This window comes from Nannizzia gypsea, genomic scaffold (genome assembly GCF_000150975.2).
Source record: "Nannizzia gypsea CBS 118893 supercont1.1 genomic scaffold, whole genome shotgun sequence".
In the NCBI taxonomy this organism is placed as follows: Eukaryota; Fungi; Ascomycota; class Eurotiomycetes; order Onygenales; family Arthrodermataceae; genus Nannizzia; species Nannizzia gypsea.
In genome coordinates this window covers 3,000,723-3,017,997 of record NW_003345201.1, presented here as the reverse complement: position 1 = coordinate 3,017,997, position 17,275 = coordinate 3,000,723, and the positions used below count along the sequence as shown (strand labels likewise).

General features: G+C 46.7%; 7 protein-coding genes across 7 annotated transcripts; 3 read left to right on the top strand and 4 right to left on the bottom strand.

Moving 5' to 3' along the window:
• Positions 1-2,047: 2,047 nt before the first annotated feature.
• On the bottom strand, positions 2,048-7,072 carry MGYG_01110 (multidrug resistance protein CDR1; the record flags this gene model as incomplete). Its single annotated transcript, XM_003176977.1, has 11 exons — positions 2,048-2,465; positions 2,525-2,795; positions 2,857-3,043; positions 3,105-3,472; positions 3,528-4,098; positions 4,160-4,511; positions 4,571-5,166; positions 5,242-5,729; positions 5,805-5,901; positions 5,972-6,423; positions 6,484-7,072. 11 exons carry the CDS (start codon positions 7,070-7,072, stop codon positions 2,048-2,050), a joined length of 4,389 nt encoding a protein of 1,462 aa, XP_003177025.1.
• Positions 7,073-8,253: 1,181 nt separating this feature from the next.
• Positions 8,254-8,598, top strand: MGYG_08917 (hypothetical protein; the record flags this gene model as incomplete). Its single annotated transcript, XM_003176976.1, has 1 exon — positions 8,254-8,598. One exon carries the CDS (start codon positions 8,254-8,256, stop codon positions 8,596-8,598), a length of 345 nt encoding a protein of 114 aa, XP_003177024.1.
• Positions 8,599-9,035: 437 nt separating this feature from the next.
• MGYG_01108 (NADPH-dependent methylglyoxal reductase GRE2) lies at positions 9,036-10,409 on the bottom strand (the record flags this gene model as incomplete). The annotated part of the gene is made up of 7 exons (XM_003176975.1): positions 9,036-9,482; positions 9,548-9,604; positions 9,666-9,743; positions 9,810-9,940; positions 9,995-10,102; positions 10,165-10,338; positions 10,388-10,409. The coding sequence occupies 7 exons, from the start codon at positions 10,407-10,409 to the stop codon at positions 9,036-9,038; spliced, it is 1,017 nt and encodes a 338-aa protein (XP_003177023.1).
• Positions 10,410-11,084: 675 nt separating this feature from the next.
• Positions 11,085-11,810, top strand: MGYG_01107 (DSBA oxidoreductase; the record flags this gene model as incomplete). Its single annotated transcript, XM_003176974.1, has 2 exons — positions 11,085-11,129; positions 11,193-11,810. 2 exons carry the CDS (start codon positions 11,085-11,087, stop codon positions 11,808-11,810), a joined length of 663 nt encoding a protein of 220 aa, XP_003177022.1.
• A 710-nt stretch (positions 11,811-12,520) lies between these two features.
• On the top strand, positions 12,521-13,450 carry MGYG_01106 (hypothetical protein; the record flags this gene model as incomplete). The annotated part of the gene is made up of 2 exons (XM_003176973.1): positions 12,521-12,786; positions 12,862-13,450. 2 exons carry the CDS (start codon positions 12,521-12,523, stop codon positions 13,448-13,450), a joined length of 855 nt encoding a protein of 284 aa, XP_003177021.1.
• Positions 13,451-14,330: 880 nt separating this feature from the next.
• On the bottom strand, positions 14,331-15,527 carry MGYG_01105 (hypothetical protein; the record flags this gene model as incomplete). The annotated part of the gene is made up of 2 exons (XM_003176972.1): positions 14,331-15,031; positions 15,125-15,527. The coding sequence occupies 2 exons, from the start codon at positions 15,525-15,527 to the stop codon at positions 14,331-14,333; spliced, it is 1,104 nt and encodes a 367-aa protein (XP_003177020.1).
• An 886-nt stretch (positions 15,528-16,413) lies between these two features.
• On the bottom strand, positions 16,414-17,265 carry MGYG_01104 (beta-lactamase; the record flags this gene model as incomplete). The annotated part of the gene is made up of 1 exon (XM_003176971.1): positions 16,414-17,265. One exon carries the CDS (start codon positions 17,263-17,265, stop codon positions 16,414-16,416), a length of 852 nt encoding a protein of 283 aa, XP_003177019.1.
• Positions 17,266-17,275: the final 10 nt, after the last annotated feature.

Genomic DNA, 17,275 nt, shown 5'->3' with positions numbered 1-17,275 from the left:
GAGTGAACATGTTGCCAGAAGCAGGTTCTTTCGTACCGGCCACCGTCCAATCGACGGTCTCCCCCTATTCTGTTCTCCCCTTACCCACCGAACCGAACGAACACCCAACAGTGCCTCACTTCTGCTCCGCCTGGTTTGGGACTTTGGGGAAAGGGAGTGACAGTGGGTTTCGGCCAACGAGTCAGAGTCAACAACTTGCCAGGAAGGTTCGACCACAGGCAGTTCAGACATCTGGACTAAAAAGCCACTATTTGATGAGCGACTCCCCTGGAGAACGCAGAACGGGGCCCTCAGGCGGTGGATATCTGATCGAAGCCAAGTAGCGCCTCTGTTCTATTGGACGACCGCGCAGGCGAGCTCAAATGTTATCTCGGTAGCGAAGGGAAAAGCAACGACTGCCCGTCAATCATCTGCATGTCATCGAGAAGCCGTATCCGAGGAAATTATCGAAAATGTTACAAATTCGCCTGCTCTGCCTTGTCCAAGATAGGCCGCTTGCATGTCTCGGCTGCCATGTCGCTCACTTTACATTACCTCCCTCAATTTGATCGGTCATGTCAGGATATACAGTTGGTGGTCTGAACATACGCTCCGGGAGGCAGGGGTTACCTCTGTTTATGTATGGGTGCATTACTAGCATGCAGAGTCGAGGCCTTCGCTTTTTGCCCCTGTCGGTGGAGCTCACTAAATCAACCGTTCTTTTGACAATGAACTATGCACTCTTCTTTTTGATGTACGGAGGAGTATGCAGGTCCCGAAAAGGCTGACAACTCAGGGGAGCACAAAATTCTTTCAGACTGGACTGGTATCAAACCCAGATACCATCATCATTCAATCCAGATCCAAATAAACACATGGACGCAGATCCGGTTAACCTGAAGATCCCGCCTGATCCGGGGTCGAATTTGACAATCATATGTATCACATCTGCACGCTGAAAACTGTGTTGGCCGATTATTGTGATCCGACAGCTTGTTTGCCATCACAGTTAACTCTAGTCGCCTGGCGCGTTTCAGGGTCCACCTGTGACGATGTTGGAGCCAACATATTTCATGATGGCCAGCGGCGGCGCATACACGGAGGGCTCATGGGCGATACGAGAAGGGGTGCATTAGCCGTTGCCATTGCTGAACGGATAGGCCAACGACCCAAATAGTTAAATGTCCCGAAGAAATATATAACTACGGCGAACTCGTCCTCGAGGTGCGGAGTAATTTTACGAACTTCGCGCATACGACTCGGGCAAGCGAGAAATGTCTCGAGAATACCTAGGAACTTGGGGCCCTGGAATCTAGGCTCCCTTCTGCCTGGTACCTAGAAGGGTGCTAAAATGAGAAAATGGATCATAAAGCTAAGCAAATCTCTAGTCTTCTGCCTACCAACTAACTAGTTAATTTAATGAAGACCAGACCAATGTTCTTTCAAGGGATAAATAATGAAATGTTAGTGATATCAGTAACTGTTAGTGATATCACCTCTCCTTGTTCACTCCACTTCTATAACTAGTTGTGATGACTATCAGCAGAGAAATATGATTTAGCTGAAAGGCATCGGCTCCTCGACAACATGTACCTCATAGCCTGGCAGTGCCCTGCTGTTTCTACACGTTAGTTATCCCTTTTGCTGCACGAAACCCTGCCTCATTTCATTATACAGTGCTAAGATCATGCAATCATGGTTGCACTCTCTCAGCACCTCCCACTTGTAGTAAGTGGTCAAGGAACTCCCATCATAACCCTTGGAATGTATCTCAGTCGATATTAATCCCTCCGCTTATCCAACTTAAAAAGGCGAGGGGGTTGGTTTTGCCGTACACCCGAAGGAAGTCGAGATGTGATGTTGATTCATATAACGTAAAACCTGGGGAGACTTGGACGGTTTTTCTCTACCAACCTCGTATCTTGTAACAAGCTAAAAGATGTCATTGCATTGATGTCTTTGGTGAGAGGTTCTTTCAGGCCAATTATGCCAGACAGAGGGGTAACGGCTACATGACATTACATTATCTAGACCGAGGATGCTGTTAACATTTTAGGCTGCAAACGACTCAAGCCCGCTTGATACCTCTGCCTCTTGGGACTTTGAACAGCCAATAAAACCCTAACCCTGCGACAATGTTCGCGAGGATATATACCCATACAAGAGCGAAGTCTCTCCATCTCGTATCATACGAAATCTGGAATCGGTCAAGAAATTCGTTTGTTGTAGCAAGCGGGCAGTATTCGCATATTCCTTGAGATGCCGGGTTGAGCACAACACCCCCAGCTCCTTCGATATAAGGGGCCAGGAACTCTTTGCATGTGAGATTTCCGGTTGGGGCCATGCGAAGAATCTCTCTATCAGCACATTTTACGCCCGAGTTAGCAACAGCGCTAGACATGAGACCACCAACAAGGTATGTTGCTGGTGAGACACGATACATGAACGACCAAAACTTCGGAAGGTCTGCTGCGAGGACCCCGACACTGCTTTCTTGCTTAGCACGGAGGCGATATTGCGGATGTTAGGAAGGGAATTGACTCACCCACAGAACAGGATACATAGCATCCAGAAAAGACTGGTCAATACCCCTGCAGTCTCGGGGAGATCAATCCAGAAAATGGCAAAATGTGCAAAGGTACTCGTGAATAATAAGTAAACCCATAGGAAGAGGAATACAAGGAAACCACGGATAGCCTGGTCATTAGGAGTAGTATTTCGGACAAATCCGACTGGATAATACCAGCAAAAATACATGATGGCCGCCATCACGGAATGCCATACAAGCTCAACAAGGATATTGGAGAGTAAGTATGCTGTAGGAGAGATGATTAGTGGATTGTCACTAGAGTGCATATAAAAGAAACAGTGCCTTACTTGTCCATCTGTATATCTTGGATGGCCGTTCGCGCGCCTCATATAGTGCACGCTGAGGTATGAACATAGGCATAACCTGCTCATTGATGTTGATAAAAAGGACGAGCAGCATGAAACTAGCCCATAATTGGTTTTGCAGTCCTTGGATGGAATTGTTGGCATCAAAACTGAACCCGAGGTAAAGCGACTAGAAAGCAGGATATGATATTAGACATTGAATTAAGGACGAAATGAAAACGCCAACATACAGAGAGAATAATTAGTATTATTTTGGACCAAATATAAATCGGCGATCGCCAGAGGTGTTTCCAGGTGCGCTGTAGAACTTCGCTGAATTGTATCCAGAAAGAGGACACGAATTCCTGATTTTGGGGATCAACTTTACTATCCGTGGCTTCTATAGTAGAAAGAGATCGAAGGCGATGAAGTTCTGCCTGGACTGCCTGATATTCGGGGGAATCCAACCATATCTGGTGCCAATCTTTTCCCGTAGAGCTACCTGAAGGTGACTGGATTACCTCTAGCATCCATTCTGCAGGATTAGCACCTGCTGGACATTCAGGAGCACTGTTTTTTTCGAAGTAGTTAATCAGGGTCGAAGCGCCATCACCTAAATCTAAGGGTTGATTTATTTAGCCGTAGTAGCAGAGATTTAAGGGGTAGTTACCCACCTCCAAAGTAGACCGTTTTGCCTCCGGGAGCTATAAGAAGCAGTCGGTCAAACTGGTCAAATAAAATAGCAGAGGGCTGGTGGATAGTGCAGAGAACAGCCTGGCCATTGTTTGCTAATTTTTTGATAAGTTCAGATATGGCCCAAGAAGTCTGGGAATCTAGCCCTGAGGTTGGTTCATCGAAGAAGACAAGCAATTGCGGTTGAGCAGCAAGCTCTACGCCAATAGTAAGACGTTTGCGCTGCTCGACATTGAGTCCCTCACCGGGGACACCTATGACAGCATCTGAAAATCCTTGCATGCCTAGTGTATTAATAACATATTCAACGTATTTAAGCTTCTCAGGTTTGGGTATCTCGGCAGACTGCCGAAGTATAGCACTAAACTGAAGCGCTTCTCGAACAGTCATTGTGCTAAGGTGCAGATCCTGTTGCTGAACATAGCCAACCTTATGCTGAAAGAAAGGGGTTGTAGGACTTCCATTCACCATTGTATCACCAGTTACAACTCCGGTGGTAACGCGTGTCGCTAAGACATCTAGCAGGGTCGTTTTTCCTGCACCGGATACGCCCTGATAGAAGAGCATTAGCATGTTTTACAAGCTTGCAATAGAAGGTTGGTTTGATTGATACCATAAGAATGGTTGATACTCCGGGTTTGACCCAGCCGTCAACATGGTCCAAAAGGCGACGCTTTCCTCCCTTGATCCTGATGTCATAACAAAGATCCTGCCAGTGAAATATATCCTTCCCAGCAGCGATCTTGTTCAACTGGCTTGAAGATTCTACCTTCTCCTCTTTTCCCAGATGGCTTTGTACCTGGCTCTCAGCGTCTCGAGCCAACTCCTTGCCTGGCTTTGGAAGTCCTTTGCAGCTGTGAAATAATAGAATCTCCCCCCGTGTTTTGGGTGGCTTCGCAAGCTCAGCGGCGAGGACATAGGCCGGAAAAAAGAAAGCTAAAAAAGCACAGAGAATGCCAATGTTTCTGTTTCCATTCCTCAGTTAGCCTCTAGGCCCTCTTGATAGATAGTGATGTATACTTACCTCCACTTATGCACATTCCAATAATCAAAAGATTTGCTGATATAATTATCTCCATTGACAAAGGCCAAACCAGCCTCCGAGCCAACAACAGAGCATACCTGGGAGACAGATGGCAGATTTGTATACCATTTACCACTTGGCACAATACTAGCACATGGGAAGTCCCTATTATGAAACTCATTTGCCATTAAAGCCTCAAAGCCGTACGCTAGGGGATTGATATACGCCATCCAACGTGACCACCTAGGCATATACTCTAGTGGCGTGGTGAATCCAGTATATATCATAAGCCCAAGGCTTAAAACAGCGCTGGGTATCATGGCCTGATCAGGGGTTCGGGTCAAGCAAGCTAATGTGCGAAAGATAGCCGATTGAACCAACGTTGTGAGAAGTGTAGTTAAGCAGAAGAAGAAGAAAGCTCCCACCTCTCGCCTAAGATTAGCCATAAAGTATATAAGGATGTTGAATATAAACATATTAACAACCTTATATGGCAAATCAGTTAAGTAACTTGCAATGGCCTGGGCGGACTGGTGGTAGAAAGCATAGCGATTTTGCTTCTCAACGACAGGACGTTCAGCGTAAATGGTTAGGACCTGTTCCCAATTAGAATTAACATGAATGATTCAACTGTCGAAAGAATTGAACGTTGAATTAATGGAGTAACTAACCTCAAGCTGGCTTGCAAAGGCATTGAAGAGGAGAGAGAAGAAGATAAGCCCACCGCGATAGTAGAAGCTGGATGTATCAGTGCTAAGGTTATAAAACATGCTTCCTAAGATGAGCGCCATTATGACGTTAAATAAAAGGGAAGCAATGGTAAATCCAGGATCGGCCAATAACCTTCGGTACGCACGCCAGAGAGCCAGAGATATTTGTTGAGTGTATGATATAGTATAAACAGACTTGGAGCGTTGCCCTTTAGCTTGCTCAGCTTGTCTAGAGAGCGAGTATTCCTTCATTCTCTCTTCTGGAGGATGTCTTCGCTCGTATGTTGCAAGTTCAAGCCGCAGATTTTTTCGTTGATCACTTGCTTGCCATCTTTTAGCAAACTCATCCGGTGAGCGAGGCACTGAGTCCTCAAAGCCGGGTCTCACCCTCCGCTCTTCCGGGCTAGTCATGGACGTCAGAAAATCAGGAATGGTTTGCCTGGGAGGGCCTATATATACAAAAAAAGAGAATATTAACCCTAAAGCCACGGATAATTAGAGGTCCCTAAACATAAGGTACTTACAGTAAAAGCCTAGTGCCTCGAAGTAGTCCTTTGCCTCAGTAACCTGACCGAAAAATATTTGTCTGCCATCGTATATCAAAGTCACACGGTCGAATAGCTGGAGCAGGGCCGAGGTTTAGCCAGAGAGATTTCGCGGTTTAAACATTTATTATTACCAGAATACTCACATCGTAAGCTGCCTGAGGTGCTTGATACAAGGTAACCACTGATGTTACACCCAGTAAGTCTGCCTGAAGTCGCAAGCTGTTGCAAAAATTTATAGCATTTGCGCTGTCGAGACCACGAGTTGAGTTATCCCAGCATTGGAATTTCGCTCCAGTTAGAGACGCTTCCGCAATACTAACTCGCTTTCGTTCTCCACCACTAACTCCACGGATAAAATCGTCGCCAACACGGGTATTGATGGTATGATTCAGGCCAAAGATGGCCATCATAACATCGCGACGCATTGTATCGAACTGAAGGCGAGTAAATTCGCCTGGGATATGGCAGATGGAGCGGGCACGAGAGGCAAATGTCAATGTCTCTCCAACGGTTAGATGTGCTAGATGTGTATCGAGCTCCGCATTATATAGAATATCACCACGAAATGAGGAACGGATATTAGCAAGATTCAATCCTAGAGTCGATTAGTACAATCACTTTAATATAAAAGTGACGAATTATGTTAAAGACGAACCTCGAAAGTTAATGTATGATTCTGGAGCCACATGCAGACCTGATGTTTCTCCTGATAGCGACTTGAGAAGTGTAGAACAGCCGGATCCAGGGGGCCCTAGGACGAGCAGCATTTCGCCAGCTTCTAGAACCCCTTCGAAATCACACAAAATATCCACACGCCTACCATACCGATTTCCGCGAAACCATTTCGACAAGTGGGTTATAGCTCCAAAAACAACATTTCCAGTCGTTTTTTGGAGCTCAGCGGCTGTGCCATATGCAAACACACTAAGGTCTTTGAAGGCAACACCAAGGGACCGAAAGGGGGCTGACGCAGGATCTGATTCTACCAATCGGATAAATTCTTTCACCCAAAGACGGGCATCAAATGCCGGAGACGAAGGATCGAGCCTGCTACCAGGTAGAGGATTGAGTACCTGTGACTGTTCCCCAATAGGGACGGAGTTAGAGGATATTGAGAGCCTAATAGCGACTTTTGAGATTCCATAACGAAGTTCATCCGCCTGGTTGCTTGTGGACATATGTTGGGCGACGCATCCTGGCCGTTCATTGGTTGGAATTCCGTTAGTGCAAGAGTTCCTGTCCATGATTGATATTGTAGTAAATGTAACGTGGGCCTTTAAACCGGCCTTTTTGAGATATGGGTTGCTAGCACACCTCAAAGTTATACTTGGTCCTAAGCTGGCATATCCTTATCTCCTGGTGAAGCCGGATAGACTGATGCTCCGTAGCAGTGCTTCTACGGCTCATAAGCCTGGGCCGAGATACAAACGGAACAATTGATGCAAGCCTCCGAACCAGGATTGCTGCAAGCGGGACAACCTTGTCGTCACAGACATGGCTCCAGCCATGGGCACAGCTTCCTTGCATGTAATTCCGCCAAGTGTCTTCCTTTACTTAGAAATATAAGGAGGAATCGGGTATTGGACGTATTATTGCCTTTAGTTTAAGGAAGCGGTCGGAAACTAGCATACATATACGTGAAGAAAAACATAATGAATAATAGGTTAGGTAGTTTCGAGAGGTGTTGGGAAGGACTGCAAGCCGATATGGGGCGGGTATCGAGAAGGCAGGCCTAGTATTTGTGGATACGGACAATGGGGCCTAACCAACTCTGTACGGAGTAGTACGGAGTAAATCGTAGGAAGTTGGGAAATGCAACTTCAGAATGTTGGTACTGCCAGAATTTATCGGAATCGATGGAACTGGTAGTTATGCGAGACAGTTTATTTTCCTTGGGTTTAGTGCTTGGCGCGCATAGAGCCGCATGAACTAAGCTAGAATTTGACTGCCCAAACTCAAGAACCGCGGCTGGTGGGGTCTCTGGTATGGCGGACGATAGCGGCCATGCCATCATTATTCGTTTGTAGCCTGTATAGCGATAATGCCACACAGCCAATAATAAAAATGGTATTTTAAATAGCACCTTTTTATATGGGTAATACTTTACACACCTTACCTAAGCACCTCCCTCTTCCTTTCTCTTCCCACTTCCTGGGCCTCTCTCTGTGCCTCTCTCTATACCTCTCTCTTTAGGCCTCTCCCTTAGCTTCTCTCTAGATTACTTTCTTACTCAATTTCCTAGTTACTTAGTGTCTTAGTTACTATTACTACCCTCCTTTTATTTTTCTACTACCTTTAATTTTAGTAGTTAAAGTAAAAGGCATAGGGGGTAATATATGTTTTAAAAAATATTATGCTTACATACGTGTAGCATTCACGAAAAACGAGATCAAAAAAACAATTGCAAGGGCTCTCTAACGAACCAATGGTCTTTTGCTATACAGATATCCATCCCGGAAACTTTATCATTAGTGACGACGGACATATTACGATTATTGACTTCTCAGAAACAAGTATACTCCCATCCAGCTTTGCTAGATATGCAGTAATTAGCTCATACCATAACCCCGAGTACAAAATTGCGCCCTGGATAGACATACCCGGCGACTGCGACGAGGTAGCTGAAAACACATTCGCACTCTTTGAGTCTAGCCGCAAGCTGGTTATGAGTTATCACAGGTTTTGTGAAATAGGCGACCGGCTATTCGGCACTGACCCCCTCGAGGTTGACCCTTCATTATCTTGCACACCTGGAATGCCTATGAGCTGAGAACAGTTCCCTTTGCCGGCCCCCGTTTCTAGATATTTTTATACTTGGGACTTGCAGATGGGTTTATTCCAGGCGTGCCTACCACACTAGTACCACCCACCGGGTATTAAGAGTTTTGAATTATCCTCTGTACATTGCCATTCCCATCTCCTTTATAATTCATGCCTAATAACCTATTTTACAGTCTAGTCGCTTTACCTTATTTCGGTCTTGATGCCAACGATTTCGTTCAAGGGCAGCAAACCCAGTTGTGGACTATTTTCGCTTATAGTAGTGAACAGGGCCGGTAAAGTAGAGTGGATTGTCTTCATAATGGTAATATCTTCAATTCTTCTTCTTCTTTTTATTAATCCAGTAGCTAATACGTCGTCTAAGGGGCAGCACAACAAGAGACGTGAGCGCAGCGAAGCCGTGCGATGTATATAGTCAAAATACAACTACAAATGCCGTTGAAGACTCTTCACCGCATCCACCACAGATTCAGTCAATGGTCGGTATGTCAGCCCAAGGACTTCTTTAGACCTCGAGCTATCAAAACCAAGACGTGATTCTTTGGGCACAACTCCCGGAATAAGAGCGTCACCAGAGGGCAGCTTGTCCTTTAGCTCGGGGAACTTCTCGGAGATAATGCCAACGATCTCCTCATTACTATAAGTGCCAGCGACAAGGAAGAATCGCTTGTTTGCTGCCTCTGGCTTCTCAGCTGCGAGGACATGGGCCATGGCAACATCGCGAACATCCACCCAGAGGGATGTTCCGGTGGGTGGACAGCTGTCCTTGCCCTTTCCTGAGATTAAATCACTGATGCGTTCATTCGACGTGTTGATAGCATCCAAAGAGGCTAAGTAATGAATAACAGGGCCAAGGACAAGGGGCGGGTTGCACTAAATGGGGTGGTATGAGCATATGATTTCTCTACTTTTAAATAGTGAAGATCAAGTACACGTACCGTTGCAAGGGTGAATCCAGGCTTTTCTTTTTCAATGAAATCCCATGCTGCTTTTTCCTGTTATGGAATAACCATGTTAGCACTGGCCTTTCATGTTGAGTATTACCAGCTGACATACCGCGAACGTCTTACTACCACGGTATCCGAAAGTTGGGTTCTTGTCAACCTCCTCCTCTTTGATTGGGTTCCAATCCGCCTATTGACCATCTTTAGCATTGAAAGGCAACGTTATAAACAGTTCAGGTTCTAGAGCTTAGTTTACCTCCGAATACACATAGCTGCTCGGTTTTGTGGGATCGATTATTGCAGCAAATGAGGAGGTGACGACTACTCTCTTCACGGAGGGGGCATTTTTCTTGATAGCTTGAAGGATGCCGGATGTTCCATTGATAGCTATACATATCTTGCTTAGCAAAAGTAAGTCTTGGGTCATAATAGTCGACATACCTGGAGCAAGAAGGTCCTTCCTAGCATCCGTTGTCTTGAAATGGAAGGGGCTGGCAGTATGGATTACTGCCTCGAAGGGGGGCTCAGAAATAACAGCTCTCTCAAATGCTGAAATTCGGTTAGCGATGCATCTACCGCTTATGCTGCTGATAGGTTGTGAGGAAGATTACCATTTGGCTGTGAAATGTCCTCAACTACCACAAAGTCCAGCCTGTCTTTTCCAATCTGTGGGTGGGCATCGAGGATTCTTTGGCCCTTTTCCTGAGACCGAACCGTCGTTACCACGGAATGGCCACGTTCAAGAAGGGTATCAAGAACGTGTGCAGCGATGAAGCCGCTTCCACCTATGTTAAATCAGCATTTTCTTTTTAACTGATTATTTAGTAGGCTTACCAGTAAGGAGAATGCGAGTCATGGTTAAATTCTTTCTGTTCTGGATAGGTGTTTCGTAGGTAACAGGTAGTTGACTAAGTTTTGATATCTGATAGTTGACTAGCAGTCCAGGGACGTTTTTCTTGCTTTTATGACAGGATGATAGATGGTTATATAGACCGCCACGGAGTTTAGTTGTTATCCTGGAGAGATCTCTTAACTCATATCGCCATGTCTAAACTCCGTCTTGTCGATGTCCATCTTTGCCTCGCATCGCGGGGATTCTGTCTATCCCCACCTGAAACCGGTTAACTAGTTAACTAGTGGGGAACTTGCTAAGCACCCGAGATGTCCTCATGGCCGTGTGCATGGAATGTAATATGGGATAACATATGATACAGGCCATACAGGCAGCCAAACGGCGCCTATAATTATAGAATAGAATGACTCTCTCCCGTATGCTCCTTATATGTAACTACATATCTCCTGCTCGGTTAGTTGACTCGTTATGCGACGGCTAACTACTAGATAGTTACCCACCTTAGGCAGTGGATTTATAAGCATGCTTGGGACATTGAAGTCTATCCGGGTAACTATATTTGAATACGAATGAACATCATCTTTTTAAAGCCGAAGAGTTCAAATAAATGCTGGAGTTAAGGGAAGATTGTACTCATTCATATGCAATACGACCTCCAGGCAATCCGATATCGACGCAATGACGAAATTCAAAATCAAGATTGTCTCTGACACAGTGTGTCCGGTCAGTTGTATCTGCTTAATGTTCTCTGCAGCGCAATATGTGCCAGATCTGACGGGGATATAGTGGTGTTATGTGGGAAAGAAACGCCTTGAGAGAGGAATTAGCCTATACAAGGCAGCCCACCCCGATTCTAAGGATATTTTCAGTATCTCCTGGTCTCCGTATTATTTGAACCCCCATGCTCCAGAGGTTGGCGTTGATAAGACCGAATACCTCAACGCTCGTTTTGGCCCCGAGCGGGTAACAATGATGCAAGCTCGCCTGGCTCAGGTTGGACAAGCTGAGGGTATTGACTTCAAATCCGGTGGGCGGACAGGAAACACCCGCGACTCACATAGGTTGATTCAGCTGGGGAAAACCAAAGGTGAAGCGGTCCAGACACGAGTTGTTGAAGAATTGTTTGCATCGTATTTCGAGAATGAAGGGGATATTACTTCTCATGATACCCTTACCGCTGCTGGAGTGAAGGCTGGCTTAGATGCGAGTGAGGTTAGGGCGTGGCTAAAGAGCGACCAAGGTGGGCATGAGGTTGATGAAGAAGTCCTAGAGGCTAAAAGGGCGTACATTTCAGGTGTTCCCAATTTCACGATCCAGGGGAAATACCAGATCGGAGGAGCAGAGGATCCAACCACTTTCCTAGAGACGTTCGAGAAAGTGCGAGCGGAAGAGATGTCGAGCTGAATTTTCAAATAAGGCCTTATGTGGAAGGACAATTGCCAAATAATGAAACTAGTTACCACAATGAATAAGAGCTGAGAGTTCATCTATCCTTAACAGGCACACTGGTAGTACCCGGCAGAGCTATATGGTAGAGGTTGCTCCATATCCGAGCTTTGTAATGGTTTGCGCCAGTATGTAATGGATGGATAGAAACGTTCTGCAATATAATGGCCATATCTTTCCTCTTCTATCTTCGGAAGTTGATCTAAGGCTTCTAAACCAGTTGTTGGGAATTTTTGAGCCTTAGATGCAGCATGAGAAACCAGTGACGGTAGTTAGGTTACACGCACTAATAACCTATGTACCTAAGTAGTTGAATTGTTAAACTCACGGCGGCTAACGGGCAACCAACTTGGCCACCTTTCAAAAGGTTAATACCATCAGTGTCTGCATAGATGCTTTTATGACATTGACTAGGCACTAGTAGTTCGAGTTCGAAAGCCAATACTAGTTACAAACTAGCAAATTGATAGGGGAGTCTCCTGCACGAATCAAATTTGCAGCGGTCGGAGTATGAACTCGGGCACCGCGGGGAATCAGCTGGTTTGGAAACACCAACCGATATATATATTATCACTACCAACTTCATCAAGTTAGGCGGAATATGAAGATATTGGGATAGCCAGGTTGCTTCTAAACCAGTTCCTTCGCCGTAAGGAAGACTAGCAAGAATGGCTACCAATTCATCCACCGCGGACGAATCTCACGATACCCCACGGTTCAAGAGCCCTCAGCTACCTCAAACCCAGTCAGTATTTTTCACCAAGTTACTACCAGAACTTCGGGAATATGTATACTCCTTCGTATTTGGAGAACTTCCAAGAATCAAACCCGATGAGACGCCTTTATATTGGATAAGCGGAGCGGGTCCAGGTACACCACCACAATGTTTTCCAGTAGATGGGTCGACGATGCTGCTGCAAACCTGTCAGCAAATGTAAGTGACAAACCACTTCCCAGCCATGTTAACTACCAGCTGGTTACTATGAGCGGCTGCTCACCAGTAATATAGGTATTTCGAGGCATTTGCAGTTTTCTACAGGAATACGGTGTTCAAGGTGTTCACGCCCCCGGAGAATGTTACAAGGTTCCCACCCGCAGCCCTTGATAATATACGTACCATCTGGATTGATATACGACTTAATGCCGAGTATGGCTGTCTATGCTGTGATGATCACGTTGAGGGTTATTTCGCTGAAAAGAGCTGGGCCAAAGCTGTCGAGCTCTTCAACGAACAACTCCCGGGTCTTAGGCATTTGCATATAAGCATTATGCGGCGTAAGGACAGTAGACCAGGGAATTATTTCAGGCCTCTTTTAGAAAGAAAACTCTACCCAGCTTTGATGGGGATAAGGAAGTTGTCTTGTTTCCAGGTCATCGCGAATTTCAAAAACGAGGAGCCGGAGAACGCACCATTTGAGATCGTCCCATTTGAACATGGGATTGAAGATGAGACTGAGGACGAACAGGAACTATCAGAGGATACGGAAGAGACTGAGGGAGCAGACGGAGGTGAGGACGATGATGATGCTGAGTACTCTAGCCCGGGCGAGGACGAGGGTTACGATGAAGTTTTTGGATGGAGAGTCGCCTTTCACTGATGGTTTTTTTAAAGATTTAGGCATCGTTCAATTGGGTGGATTAACTATTTGACAGAAGGGCACTGACCGGCACGAAACACTTTTCATAAATCTTAAGGGTATAATTCGCTAGTATCCACAGATAGAGGCATTTTCTACGATCATTTTAACAGGCTGAAGGCAGCTAGTTAAAAGTGGTAGTTAAAAATGGACAGTCTAACTGCTGGTATCGTCAAACCTAGTTTATTTTTTGTATACTTTTGTAGTTGCCCATCCACTATATTTCATACGTTCTCCATAAGTAGAAACAATTTTTGAGAGGCATAAAATACCCATACGGGCGCAGGATAGAAGACTTGAGGCCGTGACGAGAAGAAAAGCATGCTGTGTAAGGAGGAGGTGTTTCGGGACGGAAACGTGTGACGGTAAGTATGAAGGGGAAAGGGGAAAGATAGAGCGGGCTTTAAGCGAAGGGGGTGGTGGGAACAAACACCCTTAGAGTATACTAGCCGGGGACGTTGGGTAGTAATCAGCGCGGAAAGTATGGCAGGGATAGAGCAGCGGCAAGGGGCGGCAAAGGAGAGGAGTGGAATGGTTTTATTCGGAGGAAATCATCGAATGAAAATATCGAAGTTAAGGAAGGGTTCCAAGGCCCTTTTAAACAGGTAAAAGGCAGGAAGGGGAGGCATTTGAAGACGAATGATAGAAATAAAGGGAGAACGTAAGTACTTTGAGGATGGGAGGAAGTGGGAAAAGAAGGCGGAACAGAAGAGTAACAATATGACGGATACCCCGGATCAAAAAGGTGCTAGCGGTGTTGCAAGGCTGTAACTCCAGAGGCAGGCGGTGGTTTCGACGCAGCCAGGCGGCCTAACAGGAGTGGTTCCAGAAGAGGCCAGCTTTACTCTGGCTGCTGCTGGCTGCGGCGCATCTTCTCAGCTTCAAGGTTTTCGTAGAGAAGGTAAAGCGCTTTTTCGTTTGCTTGGGCACTGCCCATGATCGTAAACATGCGCTCCCCAGTATCATCATGGGGAGCTTTAGCGATAGAAATTCGTGCCCCAGAGCTTCGTCGGATCTCACTAATCTTGGTACCACCACGACCGATAATGCAGCCGACCATGTCAGAGGGGATGCTGATATTCTGGGTTTGAACCTCCTCACCATCCTCTGTCACCAGGGGAATGCCGCGGTTTGGGTTGTCATTGTTTCCACGTCGATTATAGCTGCCTGGGTGGTCGCTGAAGTCAGCACCGTTTCCGGTACGGTTATACGATCGGCTACTTCCTCCATAGCTAGGGTTAGATCCAGCAACAGGGCCTTGGCCAGGGCCGGAGCCGACGGAAGCCCGAACGGCAGGATTGTAGAGGACAGTGCCAGTGCCGCGTTGCCAGTCATCAATCAGACATTTTCCAATCTCCCAAATGGCCTTTTCAATTCCTTCTGGGGTGCCTTGGACTTCGACAATTCTTTCGGTGGACTGGGGTAGCATTTCCTTCTGAGCAACCATACGGACTCCGGAGGCATCTTGGATGTACTTGATCTTCAGTCCCTGTCGCCCGATGATGGTGCCCATCTGGTTGTGTGAGATGAGGAGCCGAACAGCTAGAGTCAAACAGTTAGTTTTAGCTGCTTCTCTTCTCCCTCCCCCCCTTATAAGTGAAACAGTAGTTTTAAAAGTCAAATAGAAAGACTTACAGTGTGTGCCGTTGTTTTGGACCACTCCACCCATGCCCATCTGGGGAGCACCCTCTAGTAGACTCTTCGCCACGATCGAGTATGCCTTTGAAGTGCCTTGGAGAGGGCCAGTAACGGTGAGAACGCGGTCATGTACACCTTGCACGACTTTGCTAACACCGGCCTTTACACCAGTCTCATCACGCAGGTCGGCAACGTTTTTCCCCGCCTTCCCAATGATGACACCGGCTTCCTTGGAGGAAACGATGGCGCGCAGGGTCAGCATCGACTGAGCATACTCTTCTTCGGTCTTTGGAGGAGCCTCAGCTTCGGCTTGATCGTTTACGCTGACGCGACCGAAGTTCTCAGTTAGGTTCTCCTCAGCTGGGCCAGGGCCGGATTCACGTTGTTCGGTGGCAGACATGGCTGTTTGTATTTCGTTTTTGTTGCGAGGAGTTATATTGATCTATCGACGGGAAAAACGATCATATCTTAGCAAATGTAGAGGAGGGGAAAAGGGCCATCGGCAGGGAGGAATTCGTCTTTTTGACTTGGGTGAATATGAGTCGAACAAAGAGCGGAAACTCACTCTAGATGTCTCTGGTTATTTTCTTGTCTTTTTTGTATACAACGTTTGCAGAGTGAAAGAGCTCACTTGGGCGCAACAACAAGGGGAATTCCTGAAGGTGCAAGAGATCGAAACAAGCGCTATGAGGAAAAGGGCGATCGCAGCGGGAGTTTGAGGCGAGTCGTACGGAACAGGATCTGTGTGCGTTGCGGCGTACGGTGAGAGCGGACCGAGTTTTTGAGGTGTTGCGGTGGGAGAGCGGGCGGCGGGAGGAAAGAGGCGGCGGAGAAGAGGGAGAGAGAGGGAGCGGAAGGGGTGAGGGAAAGATAGAGGGACGGAGGAGGGCGAGATACGCGACGTCGGTTTGAGGGACGGAGGTGGTGAGAGGGAAGAGAAGAGAAGGAGGAAGAGAGAGCGAGAGAGCAGGCAGACGAGGACGAGGACGACGGGCGCCGTTTTGGGCCAAAATTTCACGCTTTACACGAGGCTTATGTAAGCACTATCTCGCTCCTTCGCTACGCAACTTAAAGATCTACACAACTACAGCATAGCAAGATAGACGAGATTGATAACTAATGATAACCGAAATGGATTGAACAACTATCTATCGCAACAAAAGACTCTGATAAAACGCAATATAAACAATCTACCCCGTGCTAACCAATAACAACCCCCTTCCACCCTGCTACACCTGGCATCTCCATTGCTCTAGGGCATCATTCCTCCTCTCCTGCAACTAACCCTACACTTTAACATTGGTAAACTTGTTGAAGATGGCAGCATATTTCTCTTCTCCGTCGAGATACCCGTTCACCACAGTTGGCTTGTAACCCTTCTTCGTCCAGTTGTTAAATACCTCCACGTATTCGTCTGATGTCAATCCCCATTGACACTCTGGCTTAGCAGCCTTGCTATCCATTTGCTCAAAAATTCCAGCAAACCAGACCTCCTTGCCGACATTGTATGGGCTGATTCGCACCGGGTAGTATCCGTCTTTCCTCGCCTGGTCGAATGTGGTCTGGTACTCGGCGGCAGTCAAGCCAATGTACGCTTTCTGGGGAGCACCGGGCGTTTTCTCCCACGCGCTAGCAAATTGCTGCTGGCCATTGAAGCCATACCCGCTCAGGCTTTTAAGTCTGTAGCCATTACTAACGTAGTCTTTGAACGCTTTTGTGAACTCGTCACCGGACTGATTGATATGCTCCGCCCATGGCATCTCATTCTTGTTGTCATTCCAGAGGGTAGAAAACCTAGGCACGGCGAAACCGCTATGACCATCGATTTGGATAGGTCGGAACCCCTCCTCTCTGCTTTCTTTGACATCTTCCCTATACTGATTGGTTGTTGATTGATAGTACGATTGCCATCCTGGGAAGGTTTCGGGATTCTCGTAGATGGCATTATATGTACTGTTGCCGCGCGCGTTGACGAAAACGGAGATATAGGTGAGAGGCCACCTGAGCTTCCCGTAGCCCTCGCGTTTGGTGTCAGAGTTCGCGAGCAATTTCGTGCAAGGATGCCCACTCGTTATACCCTTCATCAGCATGAGGAGGGTGGCTATAGGATATCGCAGAGCTATGGGGGAGATCTTCATGATGTCGAAT